The sequence below is a fragment of the Anabas testudineus genome, chromosome 13 (assembly GCF_900324465.2).
Source record: "Anabas testudineus chromosome 13, fAnaTes1.2, whole genome shotgun sequence".
Taxonomy (NCBI): Eukaryota; Metazoa; Chordata; class Actinopteri; order Anabantiformes; family Anabantidae; genus Anabas; species Anabas testudineus.
In genome coordinates, this window is record NC_046622.1 from 16,900,520 (window position 1) to 16,924,083 (window position 23,564).

A 23,564-nucleotide genomic window follows, 5' to 3' on the forward strand; every position below is an offset into this window, starting at 1 on the left:
ATGAGCAACAGACTGACAGATAGTGACAGAGAAAGATTGAGACGGCTGACACACTGTTGGAGTGTGATGTCTGCGGCACAATGATAATCTCGACGATGACGACGATGCTGAGGAGAAGGATGATGGTTATTATGATGAAGCCAGCGTTGATGTGGAGCTTGTAGTTTGACTTCTGGACCCAAGGGATGGGAGACAGGCGGGCAGGCAGGCTGGCAGGCAAGTAGACAGAGGGTCCTGGGGGAATTACAGCTCTCAGTGGGTGTCATTACCTGTCAGTCAGCATACCTCCCTCGACAGGACAGGCCTACAGACAGAACCAGTGGAGTGTAATTGTATGGAAGGTCAAGGAAGACCAGTGTACACTTTGATAAGAGGAACGGAAAGAGAGGCTAAGAAGGAGGGAAAAGAGCAGAGCAATGTTGACGACAGAAACAAAGAAATTAAGCTTTTGGAAAAGGCATCAGCTAGTGACTGGTAAATGAATGGACTCAAATCTCATGGACTGTATATGTGCAGTAACAGCCTGAGGTAACTTGCTAACTATGCTTTTGTACAGTACAGTGCAACAGCATTTAATACCTGATGTAATCTCAGAGAAACACTTAAACCTACTGCTGACCATGGACAGCCACCTGGAGGCCTAGACATGGTAGATATGACATGGTAGCTTAATCTGCACTAAACTGACCTTTATAATTTAAGAACGTGCCTGACACTGTATGAAAGCATTACTTCCTTCATGATGGACAGAGCTTACACAAACCTCCTTCAGGTAGTGGTTAACTGGAATAACTAGTCAATTAGCTGATATACAGACAATTAATCTGAAAGTGATTTCGTTGTTGCAGTAGAGTAATTGCTTCAACTGGAGATCAGTTATGAATAAGACACTACAGCCTATGTGAGCGCACTAGAGTGGGGCCAAACAGATGAGTATTACCATTCAGATTTTCATGCTCAGCTAGTTTGATAGCGATCAGAGAATGCCATTACTGACAGAAGCACTTCCAGTGGCGGACAGATCTAAAAACAAAGGATGCTAAAATTGATAGTTCAGTAACACAGTCAAAGTGGCAACCTGTGATGTTAAGGTTAAAAAAGAGAGTTTGTAAACCTTTAGGCTGACTCAATTTGAAACATGCCAATAGTGGTTTGAGAGCGGGGATGTCTATTGAACGGACAAATATGCACAAATCACACACAACTTCACGTGCATCAAAAGTGTCAAAGGAAAAGGCAAAACTGAACCATTCTCCTGTTATCCAGCATTACAACATAGCTGGTTCCTGTATCTGTGACAGCCTTTGATGTGACAGTCTGGGAAAATGGACAGACATTCAGACACTCCAACGGGCTGAGAGCACCCGAGGGAGCCGGTGCTCATCCCGCTGCTTTAGGGCAATGCTACAGTATACACCACATGAAAAGGACATTAGTTACCTTGCTCTTGATATCTTGTCTCACTCTCTCTCATGGTCTGCCTCATTCTCTTTGTCTGTATTTCTTTTTTCCTTACACATACTGGCATGTAGTCATATGCCTACACTCTGAGTGATGGCCGTAGCACATGAAGTATCGACTTTTTATCACCATTTCAACAGGGCAGGCAGCGACGCAGCTAAAGCCTTGGACCCTGTGAGTATCCATCACACGAAGAGATGAAACCAGAGCTCCTTAGGCCCTTCAACACTATCAGCACTGATATGTACTGGATATCCCTTGATACTAGCTCACAGTCACATTTCTCTTCCTCCTCTTCCTGTCTATTGGTCTCTTATGTCTTTTAAACGTCATGGAAACCAAAAAGAAAAAAGAGGTATGACCATTTTTTGCTCCTAGTCTCATTTGACCAACATTCATTAAGTGCGAAGTGAAAAAAAGGACAGAGACATAGAGACTTAATGTTCACAGCATTTGTGGAGCTGCCAGTGAAGATCTGGAGGAAGCCATTGTTACATTTAGATAGATCAGAATATAATCATTTCTCAGCTAAAATCGGATTAAAAACACAGCAAGTCTCAAATGACAATAGTAGAGGAACATTGTAGGGTAGTTTAAAGTGTGAACACCTTTATTCAGCATTAAGAAGTATTAGATTGGATCAAACATGGTCTGAGGGGCAGATATTGGAGAGGCTCTGTTTACCTCTACAATGAACCGGATAGTGTGAGAGATTCAAACTGGGCTTCAGGGTAAGTCGACTCTCGTCAGGAAACAAAAACACTGCGAAGATAAGAAGAAGGAAAGAAAAAAGGAGACAGAGAATAGGTGTGGAGAGATGTCCAGAGGGAAGAAAAGCAAGACAAGCCATTTGCGAGTGCTGGGGTGCTGAACAAGGGCAGGATGTATTTGAGGGCATCCAAAGTTCCTAGAGCCTAGCCTAATAAAGCTCCAGGGAGAACAGCCTGGACTCGGTGACAAGTACAGTGTGTTGGTCTGTGCGTGCATATGTATCGTCATCATCCTCTCACAGCCATTGCTGTACCTCCAGGGAACTTGTGCCCTCTCTGCTTGTACAGCCACCGTACCCATAGGCAATGTTTCAGTCTCTCCCTTGCTGTTTCTACTATGTGCTGCTTCAACTGAGGGCCACTTCCATCTCATTATACCTGTACCCAAACAGAGCATGGGGCCCAGATGGATGGTTAGGGCCCTGAAGGCCAACAAAAACCACCACAGCACCTCCTTATTTTTCACACACAGAAAGGCCACATAAATGAGGCCTGAATGTTGAAAAGGTGTGGGATGTTATCATGCAGGCACGGGCTCCAGAGTTTTCCCTGGAGAACAGAATAGGAGGGTTAACAATGTAACTGGTAGACCCCGAGGGATCTGCCAGGGTAAACACTGTGCACTTAAACCTAATGCTGAAAACACCCTCTGTCTGTGAGTGAATGTGTTTGTATGTATCTACATGTACCTCCACTTTGGTGTATGAGACCAAGAAACAAAACAACTGCGGTTGTAATAGGACCAGCGGATGGAGTATCCACATGGGAGTGCCTCTGGAGTATGTATGCAGCTGATTAGGTGAGGGATGTGGGGACAGGAGACAGGTGAGCTGGAGTGGATAGTAATCCATGGTGCTTCCATACAGGACTGCAATCTGTGTAATCAGGGGTAAGAAGATAGGAGAAATACAAAGTGGCACAATAATTCACTGACCCTGAACAATCAGGGAGCAGGTGATGGAGGCTGGCAAAGGAGCAAAAGACAAAACTCTCCAAAACACACGCACTGACACATACAGACCTGTCAATTGATTTAGTGCAGAGTGAGTTAATAATACAGCTGACTGCACATTGAAAATAGCCTACCTGTCTGTACATGGTTAACGGACTGCTACATTGGCCCAGAGTCCTAATCACGCATATGTGTGTGTGTGTGTGTGTGTGTGTGTGTGTGTGTGTGTGTGTATAATTGTGCTTGTGGTTATCTTATTAACACTGTTCATGATGTTCTGCCATGAAATTTGTCATTTCCCTACTACATGTACCTTGTTAATCCATCTGATCTTGTACTGTAATTCCCCACTTTCACTTCTGCACCTGCAATTTACAATAAAACTACTCACATCATTTTATTTTATTGACTTCATTTTTTTTAAATTGGTAACAAGCCATGTAACAGTTCATATATATTTTCTTTGCATATTCTGCTATACTGTAATAGATCAAGATAATAAAACATGATCTACAATGTTTTATTAGTTCCGTTTGTGTTATCTCTATCTTTACAGTATTCTTCAGCTCCTATTTCAACTTCTATGTGTTTAAAGACTTCTTTCATTATTTTTCAGTCATTTTCTTTTCTTAGACTGTTTTCAGTTTGACCTTTTTCATAGAAATGTACTTTATAAACACTAAACAGACTTGGAAAGACCTGAATGTTGTAACTAGGCAACTATAACAGAAATGCGACTGAGGACCATTCACACCACCACATGGTAGCAAAGGAACCTTTTATCAGAAGACAAAAACCAACTCCAAAGCATCCACAGTTTGTTTCTCAGCTCCCACTACAACCATCCTTCGTGACTCTCCTGTCATAATTCTGTCATCAGCCTCACTGATCACACTGACCTGCGTGGGTGGAATCATTCAAATATAACATAAGGTGAAATCCACCACACATTTTCTGTGACAACGTCATCACTGGTGAGCTTTGCTGTTGCCTGTATCCTGACAACCAGGCACATATCTGCTATGGAGCCTACCTGGAGCTGTAAACAAACCACCTACAAGTCCCTCCAAGGGTTAGTTAGCCATTAGACAAGCTGCAATCCCTTGTCTCCTGGAGAAGGGCCTAGTAAATTAACCATTAACACATGGCAATGAATTTAAAATACAACAGCAGGCAGTGCCACAAATGTACACACAGATAAGAAGATGGATGGGGGCATGCGAGTGTACTCAAACGTGTTAACACACTGTCACAGGTAGATGCACACACGTGCACGCACGCACGCACGCACGCACGCACGCACGCACGCACGCACACACACACACACACACACACACACACACACACACACACACACACACACACACACTCAGCATCTGTGTAGCCAGAGGTGGTGCTCATGGCAAATGTGGCAGCTGCTGATGGCTGTGCCAACCAATTTTAATGGCAGAGGGCCTGGCAACAGCTGGGGAGGGGGTCCCTGAGACCACGCCAAACTCTTCACTGTGAGCCATGATCAAAGATGTGGCATAATGGAGTGGGATTGGCAGAATGGGGTGTTAAGGAAGGAGTGTGCATATCTGCTGTGCGAGAGGAGTATCCATATGTGAATTTGAATGTTGTGTAAAACAGCACCGCAACCAAATCAGTGTGAATGTTTATTTGTGAGGTCATTACATTTAAAAATACCACATTATGAGGCCAATTTGTTGACATAAAGCTTTTTTTGGTTAGTTTTAAAGCCAGTAATTTTTGTACTAAAAATACAGATTTTCTCTCTCTAAAAGAAAAAAATAAACATTAATGTTGTCATCGGGTTAGCCTGAAGCTACGTATTAAAAATGACTAAATTGGAAAATGAAATTGGCATTTCAGTAAATAAATGCACCACGTGTTTCATAGAAATGATGACATAGCTTACTAAAGCTGCTGAATTAAATTTGTATCCTTTGTTGTGTCATGTCTGTCAGATGTGTAATTAAAAATGGTGTCATGGATTAATACTTTTCATATTATTGAATTTAGGTTGGAAGATTCTGTTGTGTTAACACTGCCAATACTTATTGGACACTAGCCCATGTGAAAGAATTTTTGTATTTTCATATTTCTGTCTTGGTGAAATATGTACTTACGATGTTGTAGAATAAAAGAGAAGTGAAGTTGTGGTGAGTGTGAGACGATGTAGTCAAAGAGCATGTTGAATGTTAGCTTCTTCTTACAATGTTAAAAAATAAATAAAAAAAATTCTCGCCTTGCTTTACCACCTTACATGGAAGAAAAAACAGTGACAAGAGCAGAGGGCAGAATGATGACACAGAGTGTGATGTAAAAGTGAACTCTGTTCTTGTTTCTTCAGACATTTACTTTCAGCTGTTTTAACTTTTATTCACCAGATGTAACAGAAGTGAAATGTGACACCCAACGTTTTTTTACACTGTCCTGGTCCACCCAGCTGGGCTTGAGATTATAGCATTGTTTCACCTTCACAAGGCAGAGAGAGAAAGATTATTTCACTGCGGTTGCACAAGGGATTTCTACTAGTTGGTCACAGTGGTGGTACGGATGTGGCTCACACCCTGGAGGATAAAGTTAACCTCTGTGAATATCAGTGCTCTAAGGTGAACAGTAACAGCTGGTGACTCCACATGTACTGGAGAAGACTCTTGACTGTCTTAACCCTCTGACAAGCTCTGCAGTGCCAGAGGACATGTCTATTCCAAATTGGGTAAAAAATAAAATAAATAAATAAATTAAGTGAAAAAGAATTTACACTTCACAGAGAACGAATACAAATTCCCTGCTGCACCATCTCAAAGGCCTCTGAGACTAAAGTGAGACAAAGAAAATTGGGGGGGGGGGGGGACAACTGCTACTGCAGGTCACAGAAACGGCCTGGCCATAGCACCAGACTAGATCTCATCAGTGTTGTAATTTCAGTCATTACTGGTGTTTTTCTGCACTAATTGTGCAAATTACATATAAACCGTCTGTGCTGAGCAAAGCTCACGCCTATTAGCTTCAGCATAACTGCCATAAGTTTGAGTTATAGACCTATACATACCTCTCAGACTGTAAAAAAGGCTGGATCTTCTTCTGCAAGGACAATGTGGACAATGTTCTGCAAGTTAGTGAGTGAAACTTCTTATCTGGAAAGAACTGGACAGGGACTATTTTGTGTAATGACAACCATTTGTAATCTTCTTTACCCCCTAACAAACATGCTGGAAGAAATACACAGAAAAAGATATGTTACTGTGTGTTTGTTTGAGTGTTTATGTATGTGTTTGCATTTATGTATGAACCTGCCAGCCTGCCTTCAAAACCTGCCAAATGCAAAGCATGATGGGCAGTCATGACAGATTTAAAAAGATCCACCACCCTTTGCTCTGAAATATGACCATTTTGGCTAATTATGATGCTTCCATTTCTACAAAATTATAATCATACACAAATACTCTTACACACAAATCACACATGCCATGCTTTCACAATCATGCCTGATCATCACCATCTCACACAAGCCCCAGCTGATTTCCACCCCAAATCGCTTTCTGCCTTTGGCAAACGCAGATTCAAACCTGCCAACAAGCCTTTTGTCCCTGGAGATGACATGGACCCACTGGTGTGCCTCCTACATGCACACCCATTCAGCAGCCAGTGATGGGGGCTCCATGGTGAGACGCATATTGCTCGGCTTCAGCCAGGAGGCTTTTTGGTATAGGTTTTCATAAAATATCTATACATTATTATTATTATCCTCATTTACTGATTAAATATACCAAATAATTATTAAATTACTTCAATAGTAGATGCAAGGCAGTGTCAGACTGTATAGAAAATCTGCAGAAGGAAAATATCAAGGTATTAACTGGAAAATGCAAAGAAGCCGAAAAGAAAAGGGAAATTCCAGGTACTGTATGATTCAAAACTCTTGCCTGATGTCCACCTATACAAAAGTTATGAAGAAAGTGAGGGCCTCCATCATCATCATCATCATCATCATCAACATCTCCAGAATCCAGTTCATCTGCCCAATGTTCTTGATGCTTGTTGTTGTCTTTATTGCCTGCTGTTCTTTTCTCTCTTCTCTTTCCACTCACACCAACCGGTCAAGGCAGATGGCCGCCCACTATGAGCCTGGTTCTGCTGGAGGTTTCTTCCTCTAAAGGGAGTTTTTCCTCTCCACTGTTGCCTAAAGCTTGCTCAAATGGGATTGTTGGGTTTTCTCTATAATTTTTTGTATAAATATTTTCTGTAAGGTCTTAAACCTTACACTGTAAAGTGCCTTGAGATAACTTCTGTTGTAAATTGGCGCTATACAAATAAAATTGAATTGAATTGAATTGAAATCATACACTCGTTGCCTCATTAAAATTGTGTTTACCCACCTCCACCATCATTTATGACCATTTTTATGTGTTACTGTCAACAAAATAAATCAAAGAGGGTTTAGATTGTAACTGGAGGCCAACGTGGACACTATGTCCCCTCTGCCCTCTAAGGCTGCCTCATCATGTGTGTTAAAGGAAACAATTTCTTAATTAAAGTCTTCATCAGGATCTTCTGACATTATCCCTACACTTCTTATGAAGGCTTTGGCACAGCGTGTGAGTTGATTTTAACTGTTGTAAGTAGCTCTCTTACTAATCTTGTTATAGATGGATCCTCTTTAGCAGCCCCCAAGACATCCTCTTGTCCTCTTGTTTCCTCCAGTTGAGTGTTTCAAAAATCAGGTCTTTTCAACTTGACAGGGTTTTACAGTTATGCCTTTATGTGATTACATCTGAATAACTGCAGGCTTGAAGTATCAGTATTTTCTTTTTAATCACATGGTAAAAACTAACAATGAGGCATTAACCGTTGTCCCTTATTTGTTTATATGTTATATCTGTTTAATGTAACTGTACTTAAACTGGTATCATAGTTTAGCATTTCATTTAATTGTAGTGCTGAATTGTTTTTACCAATATTTTTCAGTGCAATAGCAAAATTAAAAGTGGATATTTACACAATTTTAGTCACAGCCAAACACAAGCAACAGACTTGAAACCTAGTACCGCATAACTGTGGTCAAGAGGGGTAGATACAGAACATATTAACTGCTGTAAGTACTGTATTAAGAAGTTATCACTGCAACAATTAGTTCACAAGAGCTGAGGAAAAACTGAGCATTTTCAGCATTTGTAGCTACAATATATATCACGTCATTAATCAAGGCATAAGCATGAGTACTTTTCCAAGTTCATGGAGCTTGAATGCTTAGTTGGGGCAACACGTAGGACTTTTGAGACCCAAGGCTTTAGCACAGCAGTGTGCATGCAGCAGCAGGTGTAAAATGGATTAGAACAAGCAAAATAAATTACTAAGTGTTTGGCTGGCATCAATCATGCAATCATGACTAATCAAATCATCTCCTCTAATTCCCTTTAAAAGCAGGGCTTTCTCCACAATGCAGTGGCTGTAATGGATGAGGAGTGTCAAGATGTGCTGCACAAAAGCAGCTACTGCTAAGAGGAAACTGATGCCCTTGTCTAGGAGATGCAGCATTGTGCAAATGTGAGATGAATAAAAATTCACAGTAGAAAATCCCCACTTCTTCCAGGAGAAAATGCTGGGGAAAGATTCTGATCTGACGGATGATGGAAGAGAAGCAATTGTTTATTAGGCTTGTGGATAAGACAGTGGCAGTTATAATAAAATAACAGACAATCAATAAAAGACAAGGTCACATTTAGTTTAGATATTGAACTATGAGTACCTGTCAGTCACCCAACTCTTTTAAGTCTACAGCAAAAATAAAGGAACAGCCTTCACTTTTCCAATACTTTTGGAGGGGAGTCTATGTTGTAAGCTCAGGAGTGGTGTGTATAATAGCATAACATTACTCCTGTCTGCCATTCCTCCCATTAACTAAACGACCGTCCCAGCACCTGCCTGGTAATTAAAATCTTAGAGATTAATCATAAACCCACCCACTATCCGTCAATGCCTGAGGTTTAAATTTGTCTCAGGATTGCTCTAGTCTACTAAAAATACATTATTTGTTCTCGAATACATATTATCAAATGAGGTGACTGACTTTTGAAGAAACATATCCTGTAACAAGAACAAGAACAGTGGTGCCTCCAAGCACACATGCTGTTCTATAATTAAGCTTGCTTTTCTTTAGGATTTGTCCTCATTACCTTTGTCGGCATCTGAGTGAAACAGAGAGAACTGGGCAGTGGGCTCTTGTAACAGGTGGTCACCTAAAAAGGCGTTTAGCTCAGATGTACCATAGCTTGAGGTCTGTGGGTACACATGTTCTGTGTGAGTATCATTAACCTAATGACTCACACAGCACATGGCTGAGTAATTAAAATCAAGGAGATTAATCATAAGGTCTCCTCACATGGCTCCCCAGCAGGACATTAGTCTGCTTTTGCTTCTGCTAATATGAAATATATAAAAGTTTTCCCACAGAACAAGTGAGGTTGTAATTGAAAGAATATTTCAAAGTACTGTAACACAGAGAGATCCCTCACACTTATTTACTCTCCTTCCCTCCCAACTTGCTGTCTTCTCTGGTCTTCCAGTAACCATGAGTTAAATGAGTTCATAGATGCCAACTGAAGTCATTGTGTGTGAGGGCAAAATGAACCTGACTGGAGGCAAGGGCACAATGACTCAGCTGTGGTGGTTCAAGCAGCCAACCTTAATCAGTCACTGTGAGTGCAGAGTGTAGGGGCTGAACAGAGGGAATTGACAGTGTGGTGCTGCTGACGTGAGAGTATTAGCTCAGCAGGGCTAATTATGCTATTAGGCTCAACCTGTGGGGTTCAGTTTCACTGATCCACCCTTCATGCACTTGGTGCCTGGTCACACATTCAGTATGTCATATGTGTACACAAGCACACACGCACCACCCAGTGCCACCAGAAACTGTGTTTGGATTTTGCAGCACACGATGCAGGTGTGTCAAATGGCTCCTTTCTGTGTCAGTGTCAGAAGTACAGCAGCGTTCCTGTCACTGAACAAAGTTACCTCAGTATTAGCTTGGTTAAAGACAATTCTTTTTCCTTTAATAAAAACTAAACAGAAATGATTCCATTCAATTTCACTGGCAGAAAAGGGCTCCCTAAATTCAAAAATAAAAAGCATCCATCCACTGAGAATCCATAGCCATACCAATAAATCGCATCACAGCTAACAGCATTAATACTGCAGTAGGCACAAAATTACATTCCTAAACAGCATGTAGGTACAGCTAAGAAAAAAACAAGTAACTTACACCATCACCTCAGATGACAACAGTGTATTGGAATACAAAACAATTGAGGCCAGTAGCACCAGTGAAACAGTGAAAGCTAAATGGTTAGAAGAGGGATTTTCTCACGGCACAGACAATCCAGCGACAATCCAGCTCACCTATGCTACAGACAGTTGAGAAAGATGGGTTCAAGGAATGATTAAAACACTGGATTGGAGGTATGTAAATAGCCAAACTGTTTGAAGTATTAAATACAGCTTTCAAAATGAATCCTGTGCATGATTGGCAACAACCAAAAGTCTGCAACAATGAATGCTTTTCAGTGACAGTCCTCTCCTGTCAATGTTTTTCCTCCCTTACATTTAACTCACCACAAACTACTGTGCGTGGAGAAAGTCTGCTTGTTGCTTCCTCAGAAAGAATCTTTATGTACGTTTTGGTTGATGTAAAGGAATTGGAAAATGTGTGTTTAACAAGTCTCAGGCTGGATTTCTTGAGTGAGTTTTTTTAAGTTAAAGTCAACATCTGCTGAGTTCTTAATGAGGTGTCTAACATGACTTATTACACAAATCTGTTGATTGTCGACTGGTGACGTGACTTAGAGAATGTGCCCTTCCTGAAGTCATAAAAACTTCATTAGGTACATTTAAACGATATTTAATTTAACGTGTCAGATGGTGCAGTGAAACAACGGTGAATATAAAATGGAGGTTTTTTTTCACAAAAAAAAGGATAAATAAAGAATAATAAAATATAACACAACATTTTAACTCTATTAAAAATAATTATATGGTGGCATGTTTGTAAAATTTAGATATAGCAAACTATTTTAGCTAAAAAGATATTAAAGCACTTCACCCTTTAGTGTATGAGTACTATCTGAAATGAACACCTGCTAAGCTCTGCAAATGCAAATATATTTTCTGTATGGCGAGTAAATCTAAGAGGACTATCCGCCACAAGTGCAGGTAGGTTTGTAACAAAACAGTCTTGTAATGAAATGGGTGTCTCTGTGCTCTGCTCCTGTTGTCTATGTTGGAGTTTCACATACAAACACTCATGATAAAAAGCCAAAATGACCTGCCAGTCACAACACTTGTTCACACTAATTACTGATATCACACTAATCACACAATGTTTGTGTGATTAGTGTGATATCATCGCCAAGCTAATCAAACGGTTGATTGATTTTTCTCTATATCGTCCACTAATGATGGCAGGTTTTATTCTTCTTGCTGTGAGTGGATCTACCGATTGCCTTTGTGCACAGTTTTTATGTGCATAGTAAAACCGCACAGGGTCTGCTTCTGCTACTGGAGCATGTTGTCAGAAGTGAGGCGTTCAGGGTGTAAATCATCAGAATGTAGATCATCTGCGATCATCTGAAAACTTTGAGCTTGAGACTTCTTAAGATGTAATCTGAATTTAAAATGTTTATTCAAATATAAATTAAATTCATGTATTGGAATCATTCTGCTCTGTCCATCTTTGTGATTGTGTGACAGTAATCGACATACCTTATTATCTCAATAAAACACATTTCTATGTATAAAATGCCATTCATTATTTTGACTGGTGAAAATTTTGCTTGGCCAGTGGATTTTCTCCAGCCCTTTGACCAGTGACTCAAATGCTGTGTGTGTGAGAGTGAGTCAATGCAGTGACACTGAGATGCTACTGTATATTGCAGCTAATTTTACAACAGCCTCACGAAACATGTATAAAATGTTTCACTACATCTCCCTCCCTTTATATTAGCTTTTCCAGCTGGCGCGACAGCCATCACACCAGCTTGTCTAATTTTGACAGCTGCTAGTCCTTTTCTTCTGTCAAGGATTCTACTGACAGATAATAATGCATATAAACAACCCCCTTAAAAATCTTGCAATTTTATTTTGTCTGCTGACATTTTCATGTATAGTTAAATGTTAGGAAATTTGAAGAAAGTTTAAATATGTTGGGATTTTTATTTTATGCAGATAAACTTATATGTAATTAATGCAAACAACATATAACACAAACACAAAAGCATACAGCAAGGCTGCTGCAGGTTGCTATGGTGTTAGCTTTACAAAGGTATACTTTACCATTATTGTATAATGTATAATATGCATCATCAAAAGAGAGTAAATAAGACAAGAACCTGAATGATCAGTTATTGTTTACTGACATGAGGTTGACAGAGCATATATGTGAGAGATGGGAACACGTGTGGTAAAAGTGGATTTACAATACTGTGTATGTGGTCGCAAGCTTGGTGAGTAATTAAGAGATTAGAGCTAGAATAAAATACTACAGTATAAGTTTAGTGCTGAAGCACTGCTGTATGAGCATCTTCACATTAACAGAACCAAGCTGATTGGTTGACTTTTAGGCATCTGTTAAGGATGCCTCTGGGTCATTCTCTCTAGAAGAAGATGATGTGGCAGACCCAGAAAATGCTGGAGGTATTAAAACTCTCAGTTGGCCTGTGATTATGTGGAGATCACTTACACAGCTGTAGAAAGTTGCTGGTGAGAATAATGTATCTGCATATCCCTTTAGCCATTTTGACCCTAGAGGTCAAAACAATTAATGAGTCTATAAAATCAACAAATATAAACAGCCTGGCTCCCTGAGTTTTCTCTGAGGACCTTATAATAAGAGAAGCGATCATTTAAATAAATGGCAGTGACAGTAAAATGTGTGTTCTTTCAATACACCCCCTGCTTAAATGGTTCCAACTGACTAGAGTAGTGGTAAAATGTATGTATACATCTTATATTTAGATTCAGAGACAATCAACAAAACAAACCACATGTTGATAGGTGAACAGTTCAAACAGACTTAAATTAAAAACTGTACACCAGATATTCATATGCACAATATGGATGAGCCATATCTATCTATAATATTGTGATATGAATCCATTTAGATTATTTCAGTGGTTTTCCAAAGGTCCTAGATGTTAAATCAACACAAAAAATGTTTTAAAATATTGCATCTGCCTTTTTAAAGCACTTTTACAAATGTACAAAACAAGACCGTGGGAGATTTAAGCTTTTTTAAATTTGACAGTGTGAAACAAACTGGTGTTGTTATTTTCTGTCTGACAACAGACTTTCATAATATGAATCTTCACTTTCTTGTTATGCTCTAAAAATTAAACCTAAATTAAACTCTGCTCTCTCGCACTATCACAGGCAGCACATTTAAGGTGAGGATATCTACTGAGGGAATTTCACAGCACTTGAGTGAGCAGACACCCAGTGGGCGCCAGCAGCTGAATTTAATGTTGGTCTCACAGGGGGAGGCCTTCCCTGTGGTGAAGGCCCGTGATAGGAAACATTCTTTAAGCTTCAGAGAGAGAAGAGGTCCCTGTCTTTTGAAATAAACAGTAGAGACATCCTCTACCTGCGAGAAATTGTTTCTTATTATTTTGAGACTGAGTAGCTGATCATGTTAAGGCGTTTTTCAGAGTGAGAGGAGAAGGATCTGCAGGTGCTTGAATAATTTAGACATAATAAAGGATCATGTACTGTAGTTCTCCTGACTATTTCCTAGAAGTTCACTCCCTGTGTTTAGAAAAAAAGAGACATCTGCTTATGTGTGTAGAAGATGATTTCTGAATGTTGGGCTAAGCTGCAGCTTATTGGTTGGATGATATTAGATATCAGACACTTGTTCAATTAACTAATGGAGAATACTGTACCGTGCACAACAACAAGCTGCACCATATGGTGGTGAACAGGGATTTCCATGTAATATTACGCAATATTGCTTCTTGTTTAGATGTTTTACTAATGTACTGCTGTCCCATGACAGAAGAGGACTTCACAACAACATCTACTTTGACGGTAGTATTTAGTAAATTGATTTTACCCAATTTACTGTGTTGTATGTTTTTGTCTTTGATCTTGTCAACTGAATTATGCCATTCACGATTAGTTAAAGATTCACTTGTCTGTGTTATTTCTCATTAGAGCAACAGTGAAACAAATTCAATTATTTATACTTTCTCAGGTCAATATCCCTGTAATTAATCTTTCATTACGCCACAACAACTCTAAATCACTGCTGCAACACAGCAGTAAAAATGTCATCAAAAGCCTTTATTTGTACCTATTTCCCCAGTCAGAAGGTCTATCAGATGGCATGTAGACATAATGGGCTACTTTCATCTGACCAAATGAACTTGCAAAACAAAGTCAATTTTAGAAGAAAAGTAGTTTAGCAGTTCACCAACACTGAGCTTGCAGCTGGTTGGTCCTGGTGGAGAATGTGGCAGGGGCGGGAGGTTGTTTTTGGCCGTGATACATTTCGAGAAGGCCAGACAGTGACATTATGCCAGCCAGCTAGGACTCGAGGGACAACCATGTTAAATACCACCTCCTGGAGCGCAAATGGCATGGAAATTGTGGATGTTGTTCAGGGGTATGTATTTGTTTGTGTGCCTTAGTGTGCTTTGAAATGTATTCATGTGTGCCTGTGCTTGTGCATATCTGTGCCTCGTACTAGGGTTTGCATGAAAACACACACACACACAGGCAGAGCACACAAAAACACATAGTTGCAGTGCACTCGCAAAGAGACTGGTGGTGTGCACAGATGACATTAGAAGAGAAGGAAAAACAAGCCAAGCGCCTAATTATCCATCAACGATGCAACATGACTGAAATAAACATAAACCACCATCACTGCGCAGGGCTTGTACAGTCAGATGGAGCGTAGCAGGGAATGCAGAGACAAAGCAGAAACACAGGGCTGCTAGTCATTTATCCAACAATATTCACAAAGAGAGAATGATTTGTTCATGGTTGTGTTGATACAGTACACTCTGAAGCTTTGTTGTTTTTAAAATGCAGATGATGTTTTGGGGCATCAAATGCTAAACCTGTGCACCTTGTCTCGCAGCTGCAGAACTGTGCAGGAATCGTGATTAGACCAAAAGAGATCAGTTTTTACAAAGGCAAACAATTTGTCTAATAGTTTTATTGCTTGTTTTATAAAATTAAAACAGTGTTTCGGCTCTGCCTCAAGAAATGTTCACATTCTTAAGTCTCTGTTTGGGTTTTGGTTAATGTTTTAATAATAACCACGTGGACATTTGTGTTATAAACTTCCACCCTTGTGCCTTTGCAACAAATATAACTCACAGTTTTTCCCAAAGGCTGACAACTGTGCTTTAAATTTAAAACCTGACACTGAGAGACCGAGTTGTAGAAACTCAGTCTCTCTCTCTTTACTTCGCATCTGTTTCTATATACAGTACACGCACATACACACACAGTTCCCCACCTACGACAAGGGGTCTATACATAAACAGAGAGGCAGTCAGTCAAATGTTTGGTAGATGGGGAGCTAGTGACAGGGTGTCAAAGATCTGCTGACTGTTGGAGAATAATAACAAGAAGGTACAACTCCCATGAGTTACCAACAGACTCTGTCAGGTTACGAGACACTTAAACCATGCCCTCTCAGATTCAAAGTCCAGTCAGGCTCAGCCTTGGTCCACTGATCCCCCTCTATTTCCAGAAGAACAATGTCGAGGTGTTTTTTTCTGAACTTTGTGTCTTTGGCTATTGCTTTTGGCTATTGTTAATCCACTGGTGTAACAAAGTCACGTAATTAGCCAGAAATCATACTGAATGTAGTAACTTTAATATGGTCTTGTGGTGATGCTCTACCTACTGTCAAGGTGCTACACTGTATACTGGATGAACAAACTCTCATCTAAGTGTAACAGGCACTCTCTAACATCTTGGTAAGAGCTGATATTAGTACTATGGCTATGTCTATGGTTAAAAATTAACATGTTATCAATAGGGTTTGACCACAGACTGAATAAAATCAAAATATGTATGTAGCGAGGCACCAATGGGTTAACTTCAAAGCTAATTTGGACAAAATGGTAGCTATGTATAAAAACAACCCATCATCACAACATGATGATTGTTGTCGCTATAAAAACATCGTCACAGTTGCAGTTTAATTGCTCAGGAACATAATTTTCAGAAGACAGAGTTGATAAAACCACAAATGTGACCAATGTACTTAAATAGATACAGACTCACAGCTGGCCGATATAATGTAAAAGTACTTTATACACTATACTTATTGCTAATGCTAGCTAAAAGCATACAAGACACCATAACTTTACTAAACTTTGCAGTTCAATAGCATTTTATAGGTCTTATTAGTGTAACTTCTTAACCACAGCCACTGCAGAACTCTCTGGAAAAAAGATACTGTTCATTATATACATATTCACAGACGGTCTGAAAGTCCATCTCAGTACCAGGCCAAGCGCTGGACGAGCAGTGAGACAGTGACTGTCAGTCACACCTGTCAATCAACACGCACACAGTTGACATGAAACCTCACTATAAGCTTCAAATCATTAACAAAGCAACAACATCCCAAATAACCATCAGTTTATTTATTATAGGGCCTAAATTTAATTGACTTGGTATTTTGGACTAAGCTCATGTTTATGATTACACATTCAGCCTTGGCTTGCATTGCTAACAAAAATCAATTGATATAGACTTTGAGAAAAATATTGTAATATGCATGCTCCCACTTCTGCATTAATGCAGGTTCAAACAAAAGCAGCACTTTTAATTGAATGAGAATAAAGCATGAAAACCATACAACTAATAATAAAAGTGTATAAAAGTGAGATACACAGAATTCCACTTATCAGCTTAATGAGCACATCCAAGCCAAACAGCTGGCCAGTTTCAGTCACAGCAGTATTATTGTGTATGAATGATAATACAGATAAAGACTACAGGATCTATTTTATGAAACATCGCTATTTAGCTATTCTCACTTATAATAAACAGGCGACTTTGTTTGACATGAAAAAGGTTTATCTATGACTACATGGTGCCGTGGTAACCCTTAACTGACAAAACTTTACTCTGAAACATATGTTTTCATAATTTCATAGCCAATTACTGTGTCATATCCACACATGAAAATTTTAACCTTTTGATACCTCGGGCCACGTGGGACTGGGTTTTTTTTCTCTCAACATATTTGATTGAATTTCCTCAGTCAATTTTTACATGTGAGCCTGTGATGTTATGATGATGTTTGAGCTAACACCGAGCCTCATATTTAAAAGCTGTAATTCATTCATTCATCGATTTTACATTTAATGTGTAAAAGAAAAATCCTTTATGCATACAAATTTTGAGCAAGAGCAACTTGTAATGTCTGAACCAACAAAAGTTGTTCCACCGTTGCTACGATGAATAGTTTTAAAATAGAGTTTTAATATTTACCTATTCTGAAGGAGAGCGGGCCACCAGAGGTGCTTCTCACCCACATGGCTAAGAAGAGCAGAAGCGCCCAGGCTGTGAGCATCTTCTTTGACTCCTCATGGGTCCTGCCCCGGGGTTGCCCCTGTCACAGCCACCTGAAAAATGTACAGAGGAGAGCACACCACTTACACATCAACCAATATCAAGGAGGACACAAATAAGCCATGGCTTTGCAGCACACTGATAAACCTGCTGACACTGAGTACTTCTGCCCTCCCTCTCTCTCCGTTTCCCTCTTTCTGTATCTTTCCCTCTTTTTACATGCTGACAATCTGTTAATGTGTGAGTGTGAAACTGCTGCTGAGTGAATATGTGGCCCATAGCAGTTTTGGCAACTTTTCTTTCCTCATATTTGTCTTTTTGCTTCTTGGCTTTTTGTTGTTGATTGAATTCGCTTCTTGGGTTTTTGAGGTTGGTATTAAAGATGGAAAAACGTTCTTCTCTAAGGCACATTTTTCATAACTCCAAAACACAAATTAAGTGACTTGATTAACCTTTCACATAGCTGTTTTTGAATTAAAACATTTATCCTGATGAAGGTCTAGAGACTAAAACCTATGTTCTTAAATAAATGCTTTGAACTTAATAGTACAGAGCTTACCCTTATCCTAACGGTACATCAGTGGTGCCAATTTGGGAGAGGTGAGCACTGCTCTTTCACTTCCTACAGATTTACGCTGTCAAAGTGTCAAACTATTTTTGCGTACATTGGCATGAAGATGAATTTCTCCCATGATTTTGAGCTGTCCTGTCTTACCTACTGCTAGGGCACAGTCTGTCTGATACCCAGTCTAAAGACTAACAATGCGTACTAGAGGTCCAGATCTCTTTAACCGAAGCAGTAGGGCAACTGTCTAGACAACACAAGGACAACATTAAAAGTATAAAAGCCTACAAGAAAACGCACCCATAGCTTAAAGAGTGGAGAAATGCCAAGAAGCATTATATGTACAGTAAGTAAGTAATACGACATGTTATACATCACATTGTTTTCTCTTCTTTATCTCTACTTTATTCAGTTTAGTTATATGAGTCATACCATGCCGGGTTTGAGTGCAGTGTCCTTAGACATTAATGATCGAGAGAAAACCAGGAAAAGCTGTATTTGCAGAGGTGATAAATCAGAAAGAGGCTGGTTGTAATTTTCCTTCAAGAGACCCACAGCAGTGAGGATAATGGGGAGAATTGGGGCCTTTGGAGGGAGGTATTTTATGTTCCAAGTCATGTGAATAGTTTAAGTGCAGGCAAAGCTAGGCTTGTATTTTATATCATTTTAAAGTGGGAAATTAATCCTCACTGACCCACAATTCAACACAGTGGGGAAATATGTATTATTCCTACTTTTGGACTCAAAAGTAAAAACATTAAACTCTATGAATGACACCGAGTGCCCCCAGGATGTAAATTAGTTGCAGCGCTATTCTTTTTAGGGTGGTTATTATTATTATCAGCAACAAACCTGGTAAAACACTGCAGAGTTATTTTAATTCAGACTTGAATTGAAAACATCGGGGAAAAATTACAACAGCACTGATTTGACAGTTCTGTTAAAGGCACATTAACATGTATATTCAGTAATGTAAGATACAACATATACTAGTTCAATTCATTATGCTTCATTATGCACTCATTCATCACTGTGGCCATATTCCAGGACTATAATAGCTGATCTGTGGATCAGAAGGTAGAGTGGGCTGTCCACTAATCACAGTGTGACTCTGGCCTCTCTGCTCCAAATACTGGACGTCAAGTTGCAAAACACAGGATGTCATTACTCATTTCTCAACAAAACAGTGATGCCATTGTACTGTATGGTTTTTCATTGATCCTAATCAAGGTACAGAGAATCAGCAAAGGTTTCAAAACTTTTTAAAAGGCTGAGAAGGGCCACACAAGATCAGTGTAACCAGGGTGGCTGTATTCTACTGGAAAGTAGAAAAAGAATTTAGACTCATACTCATATTGTGAGTCAGCCTGATCTGCTAGGTGCATGGAGGACAAAGCATCAAAATGTCAGACAGTACACCTGTGAAAATGGCAGACAGAAAGATTAGTGCAGCCAGACTGGGTGGACCTGGGCTTCTATATTTGCCAGCAGAGGTGGAAATGTAGCCATAATGTAATTTTCATCTGGAGGAGGTCCACTGTTTTGTGTTTACACCTGTTTGTTTGTTCCACAAATGTTGGCACATTAATCTCTTGGGGTGCTGTAGCATGTTGGCTCCGTATTTGGGTAAGTATTTAACTGGGGAGTCTCAGTTGGACATGTGGACTTCACAAAAGGACAAAGTTTAAAAGGTGCTGTCTGAAGACTCGATGGAGGAAAAAAAAAAATCACCAGCAGCAGCTCATCACAGCACAAAGCACTGAACACAGCAGAGGAGTTTAACTTTACGGGCTGCACAAAGGAATATGTAGGGAGCTGTTGTTTCATTTAATTTTTATATGTCTTCACACATTTAAGTGTTCACTTCTGCTGCCTTGTATCCTCTGTAGTATAACACTGAGGTGAATCTCAGCAGCAGATTGGTAAAACAGATGATACTACATGAATTCGTTTTGCCTTTACAAGGTTATAATTTTTCAGTTTTTGTTGAATCTGTGATGTGAAAATTCTGCTTTATGTTTATTGTACTGTAGAGGTAAAGTTGGGTGGTGGAGTTGTACAGGATGAACACAGTGAGTTATTTGTCTGTCAGGGCTAAATATCAGTGTCAGTCAAGTTGATTAAAGGCAGAATCTATGTTATAAACATAGATCTACTGAAGATCTATCTAATCTAATCAGTTGAAGATCTACTGATTTATCCACACCTTTCTAGATCTACTGTAGATGGGTCTGGATTGTGCCTCTTTTGGATGGTATTTGTGACATCACATCACCAAGACTCTGCCTTTTTGTTCACATCTACCAATTTAAATTCATAGATCTAAATGGGGAAGTGAAGAAGTGCACTCTGCCCTTTCTAAACAACACCCAAGAAAGTGTGAAACCATATAAGCCACTGGCAACAGTTCATGTCTATGATTATCATGCCATGCAACTCTGTGCCTGTGTGTGTTTTTGTCTGTAACCCCTCCTTCCATCCTGAACAGATGCACCCAGGCTGCTATTGCATGTGTTATTACTGCACTTATTTAACTGAAAAGGAATTAAAGAAGGCAGCAGCAGTCTCACAGATGAATATTTCACAGATTGTTCTGGAAAAGGAAATTATTTCACCATTAATGACACATATTGGCAGGAAATCAAATCTCCAATCTATTCAATGTGAATACCAGAGGACCAGCCATGTAAATAAGTGTTTACATCAAGTTTGCTTCAGTCTCATCTGCCTCCTGTTTATTTTGTTGGTATTTATGTAACATTAAGCATCTCACAGACTGTGATGGGCACTAAGGCAGATCCTGTGAGTTCCCAGACTACCTTACTGAGTTATTGTTCAGGAGAGCCCTGGGGAACAGTTGGATAGGACTGTCAACACATCAAGATCATTTCACAGACATTTCCCGGGAAAACTATGCAAATAACAGCTGCCAAAACTCTTCCCCCGAGGTTCTCAGAAGAGGAGAAAAACAGAAAAACAGCATTGAATGAGAGGCCTGACATTAATTGCATACTGAGAAATTCCTTGCAGCGTATATCGTTATGCACACATGGGGATTACTGCGCTTTATTGTTCAATTAGCCTGACTCGAGAGCAGCATGTTTCAAACAATGCAAAAGGCTTTCATAGAACTTACAACTGATAACCCAGAGTGGGCTACATGCTTTAGTACAGTACCACAGGAACAAGAGCAGGCATGTGTCTTCTACCCTCAGATCTGCGTGATGTTCGATGGACCCACATCACTCAGACACTCACATCACACAGTGGTTGAACGCTTTACCACTACAAATAGCACAGTATTACTTTTCCAGCAATGGGAAGTGAAAAAACAAACGTGCACAAAGCTTATTCAACACTCTTGAAACTAACTATAACAAATTAATGTCAGTTGTAGCTCTGATATGTAGCAGCAACCTTCAAAGGCAAAATCACTGAGTAGGGACAAAAGCCTTGGCAGACTTTAGATTGGTAGCCAACGCAATCTGTAACCCTGGCTCGGCTTTAGATGAATGATCACCCTCATTTTGCAACAATCCAAAATCTATGATCTGAGAAACAAAACACAAACTGATCTATAACTCTGTAACTGTAGCAGAACTGTCTAAAATATATACGTCCCTTTTAAAACAGACATCATGGGAGACAAACAAGTTATAAGGAAAAAACACGAGCAAACAAATAGTTCAACAAGTGAGAGGAGAAGGTGTGTTTCAGAAATAGGAGGTATATTGTTAGGTTTAGCATCTTGCCCTAAATATCACTTTTCATTTCTCACACACACACACACACACACACACACAAATACATATACATATATATACATATATACTCCATGTCATAACCTTTGTGTTACAAACCAAGTGGGTGCCAATTCACAGTGTATGTTTATTTTATTAGTTTCCTTTCTTAATGCCACTTTTACCTTATTTGTTAGTGAAAATCCTCCAGTTTATTGCGGGTATATAGACATAAAACCAAATTGCTTCTCTGTTGTTAAGTTTTAGACTTTTTAGACAAAAGATTCTTCCTATCAAACTCACTCCCTTTGAGCCTGATGAACGTTCTGTCCCTGTAAGGTTGTTTCTCATCTAATGAATCCTACCAAACATCAAATGCCTGTTAAATGCTAGATTTGGACTGGCCACTACTGCAGTATTTTTAGTCCTCATGAAACCTCATGACAGAACAAAGCTGTGATGACTCGTCCTGAGCTTCAGAATCTGCTAGAACTTTCAAGTCTAACTGTAGCGGCTGCATCGCAGAGGAACGAAGAGAACAATAGCACAGATTACTTTTCACTGAGAGTTGGCATGAATAGGTAGACAGACAGGCAATCATACTGTATGGAGTTGTGCACACTGCATTTTCAGTATAAGCCTCCTCTGAATACTGAATAGGCTGAGGATCGTGAAATAAAACGCCAGCTATTGTAGCTCTCCTTTTGTTTCTTTGCTCACAGTAAAGCCGACACAGGCTGAGATGGAGAGATGAAATCAGAGAATGGGGGACTGCAGTGTAATCATAGCTGTTCTGAACAAGGTTTTAAAACTGTGAGATAGTTTCAGATTTAGTGTACACTATAACAAAGACTGCATACTGTGATGTCTTTATTCAAAGACCAGAAAGCAAGTCGCCCCCTTTAAAGATTTTATTGGACTTTGACAAATTATGGTGGAGGGGGACTAAAAACTGAGAGAATAAGAAAAAAAACTGTGTTGCTGCAAATGTGCCAACGACCCAAGACAAGTATTTACTCAAAAACATCACAATATTGTTGCTCTATATTTTCTGGATGGGTAAGTAGGCCGCATGCTAACACATTAGTCATAACTTATTTTTGTGTTTTTTTTTTTCTTCCTTCTAGCAGCTAAAACTCGATTAATATTATAGAGTTTTAAAGGGCTCACAATACTCAAAACATGCAATTACTCGCAGTGAGAAACAACATGTATCTTCAAAATTAATGTTTTAGTGCAGCTCGAGTCATAAATAAAAAACTGCTACAGTATTCAAATGACTTAGATAAATAGGTTAGAGGTGGTAATAATTATGTGGGAATTGGTGAGATTTGAATTAATTCTTTCAGCAGAAACACTGGAATTTGTTGGAAGGACTCATAAAGGAGGAAGAAAACTACATAGAGCATTCGTGTCTTATTCAAGAGCGGTGTGGCAATTTTTCCTCCTGACAAATTTATTAGTTTGCCTCTCAC

The 23,564-nt window shown here is 39.5% G+C and overlaps 1 protein-coding gene across 3 annotated transcripts in view; it reads right to left on the reverse strand.

Moving 5' to 3' along the window:
- The window catches only part of grik4 (glutamate receptor, ionotropic, kainate 4), a 248,850-nt gene that overhangs the window by 106,039 nt on the left and 119,247 nt on the right, over positions 1 to 23,564 (reverse strand). For all 3 annotated transcript variants that reach the window (XM_026364954.1, XM_026364945.1, XM_026364962.1), the window contains exon 3: positions 17,704 to 17,837. In XM_026364954.1, coding sequence (XP_026220739.1) covers positions 17,704 to 17,785 — 82 coding nt within the window. In that variant the 5' untranslated portion in view covers positions 17,786 to 17,837. The remainder of the gene's footprint in view (positions 1 to 17,703; positions 17,838 to 23,564) is intronic.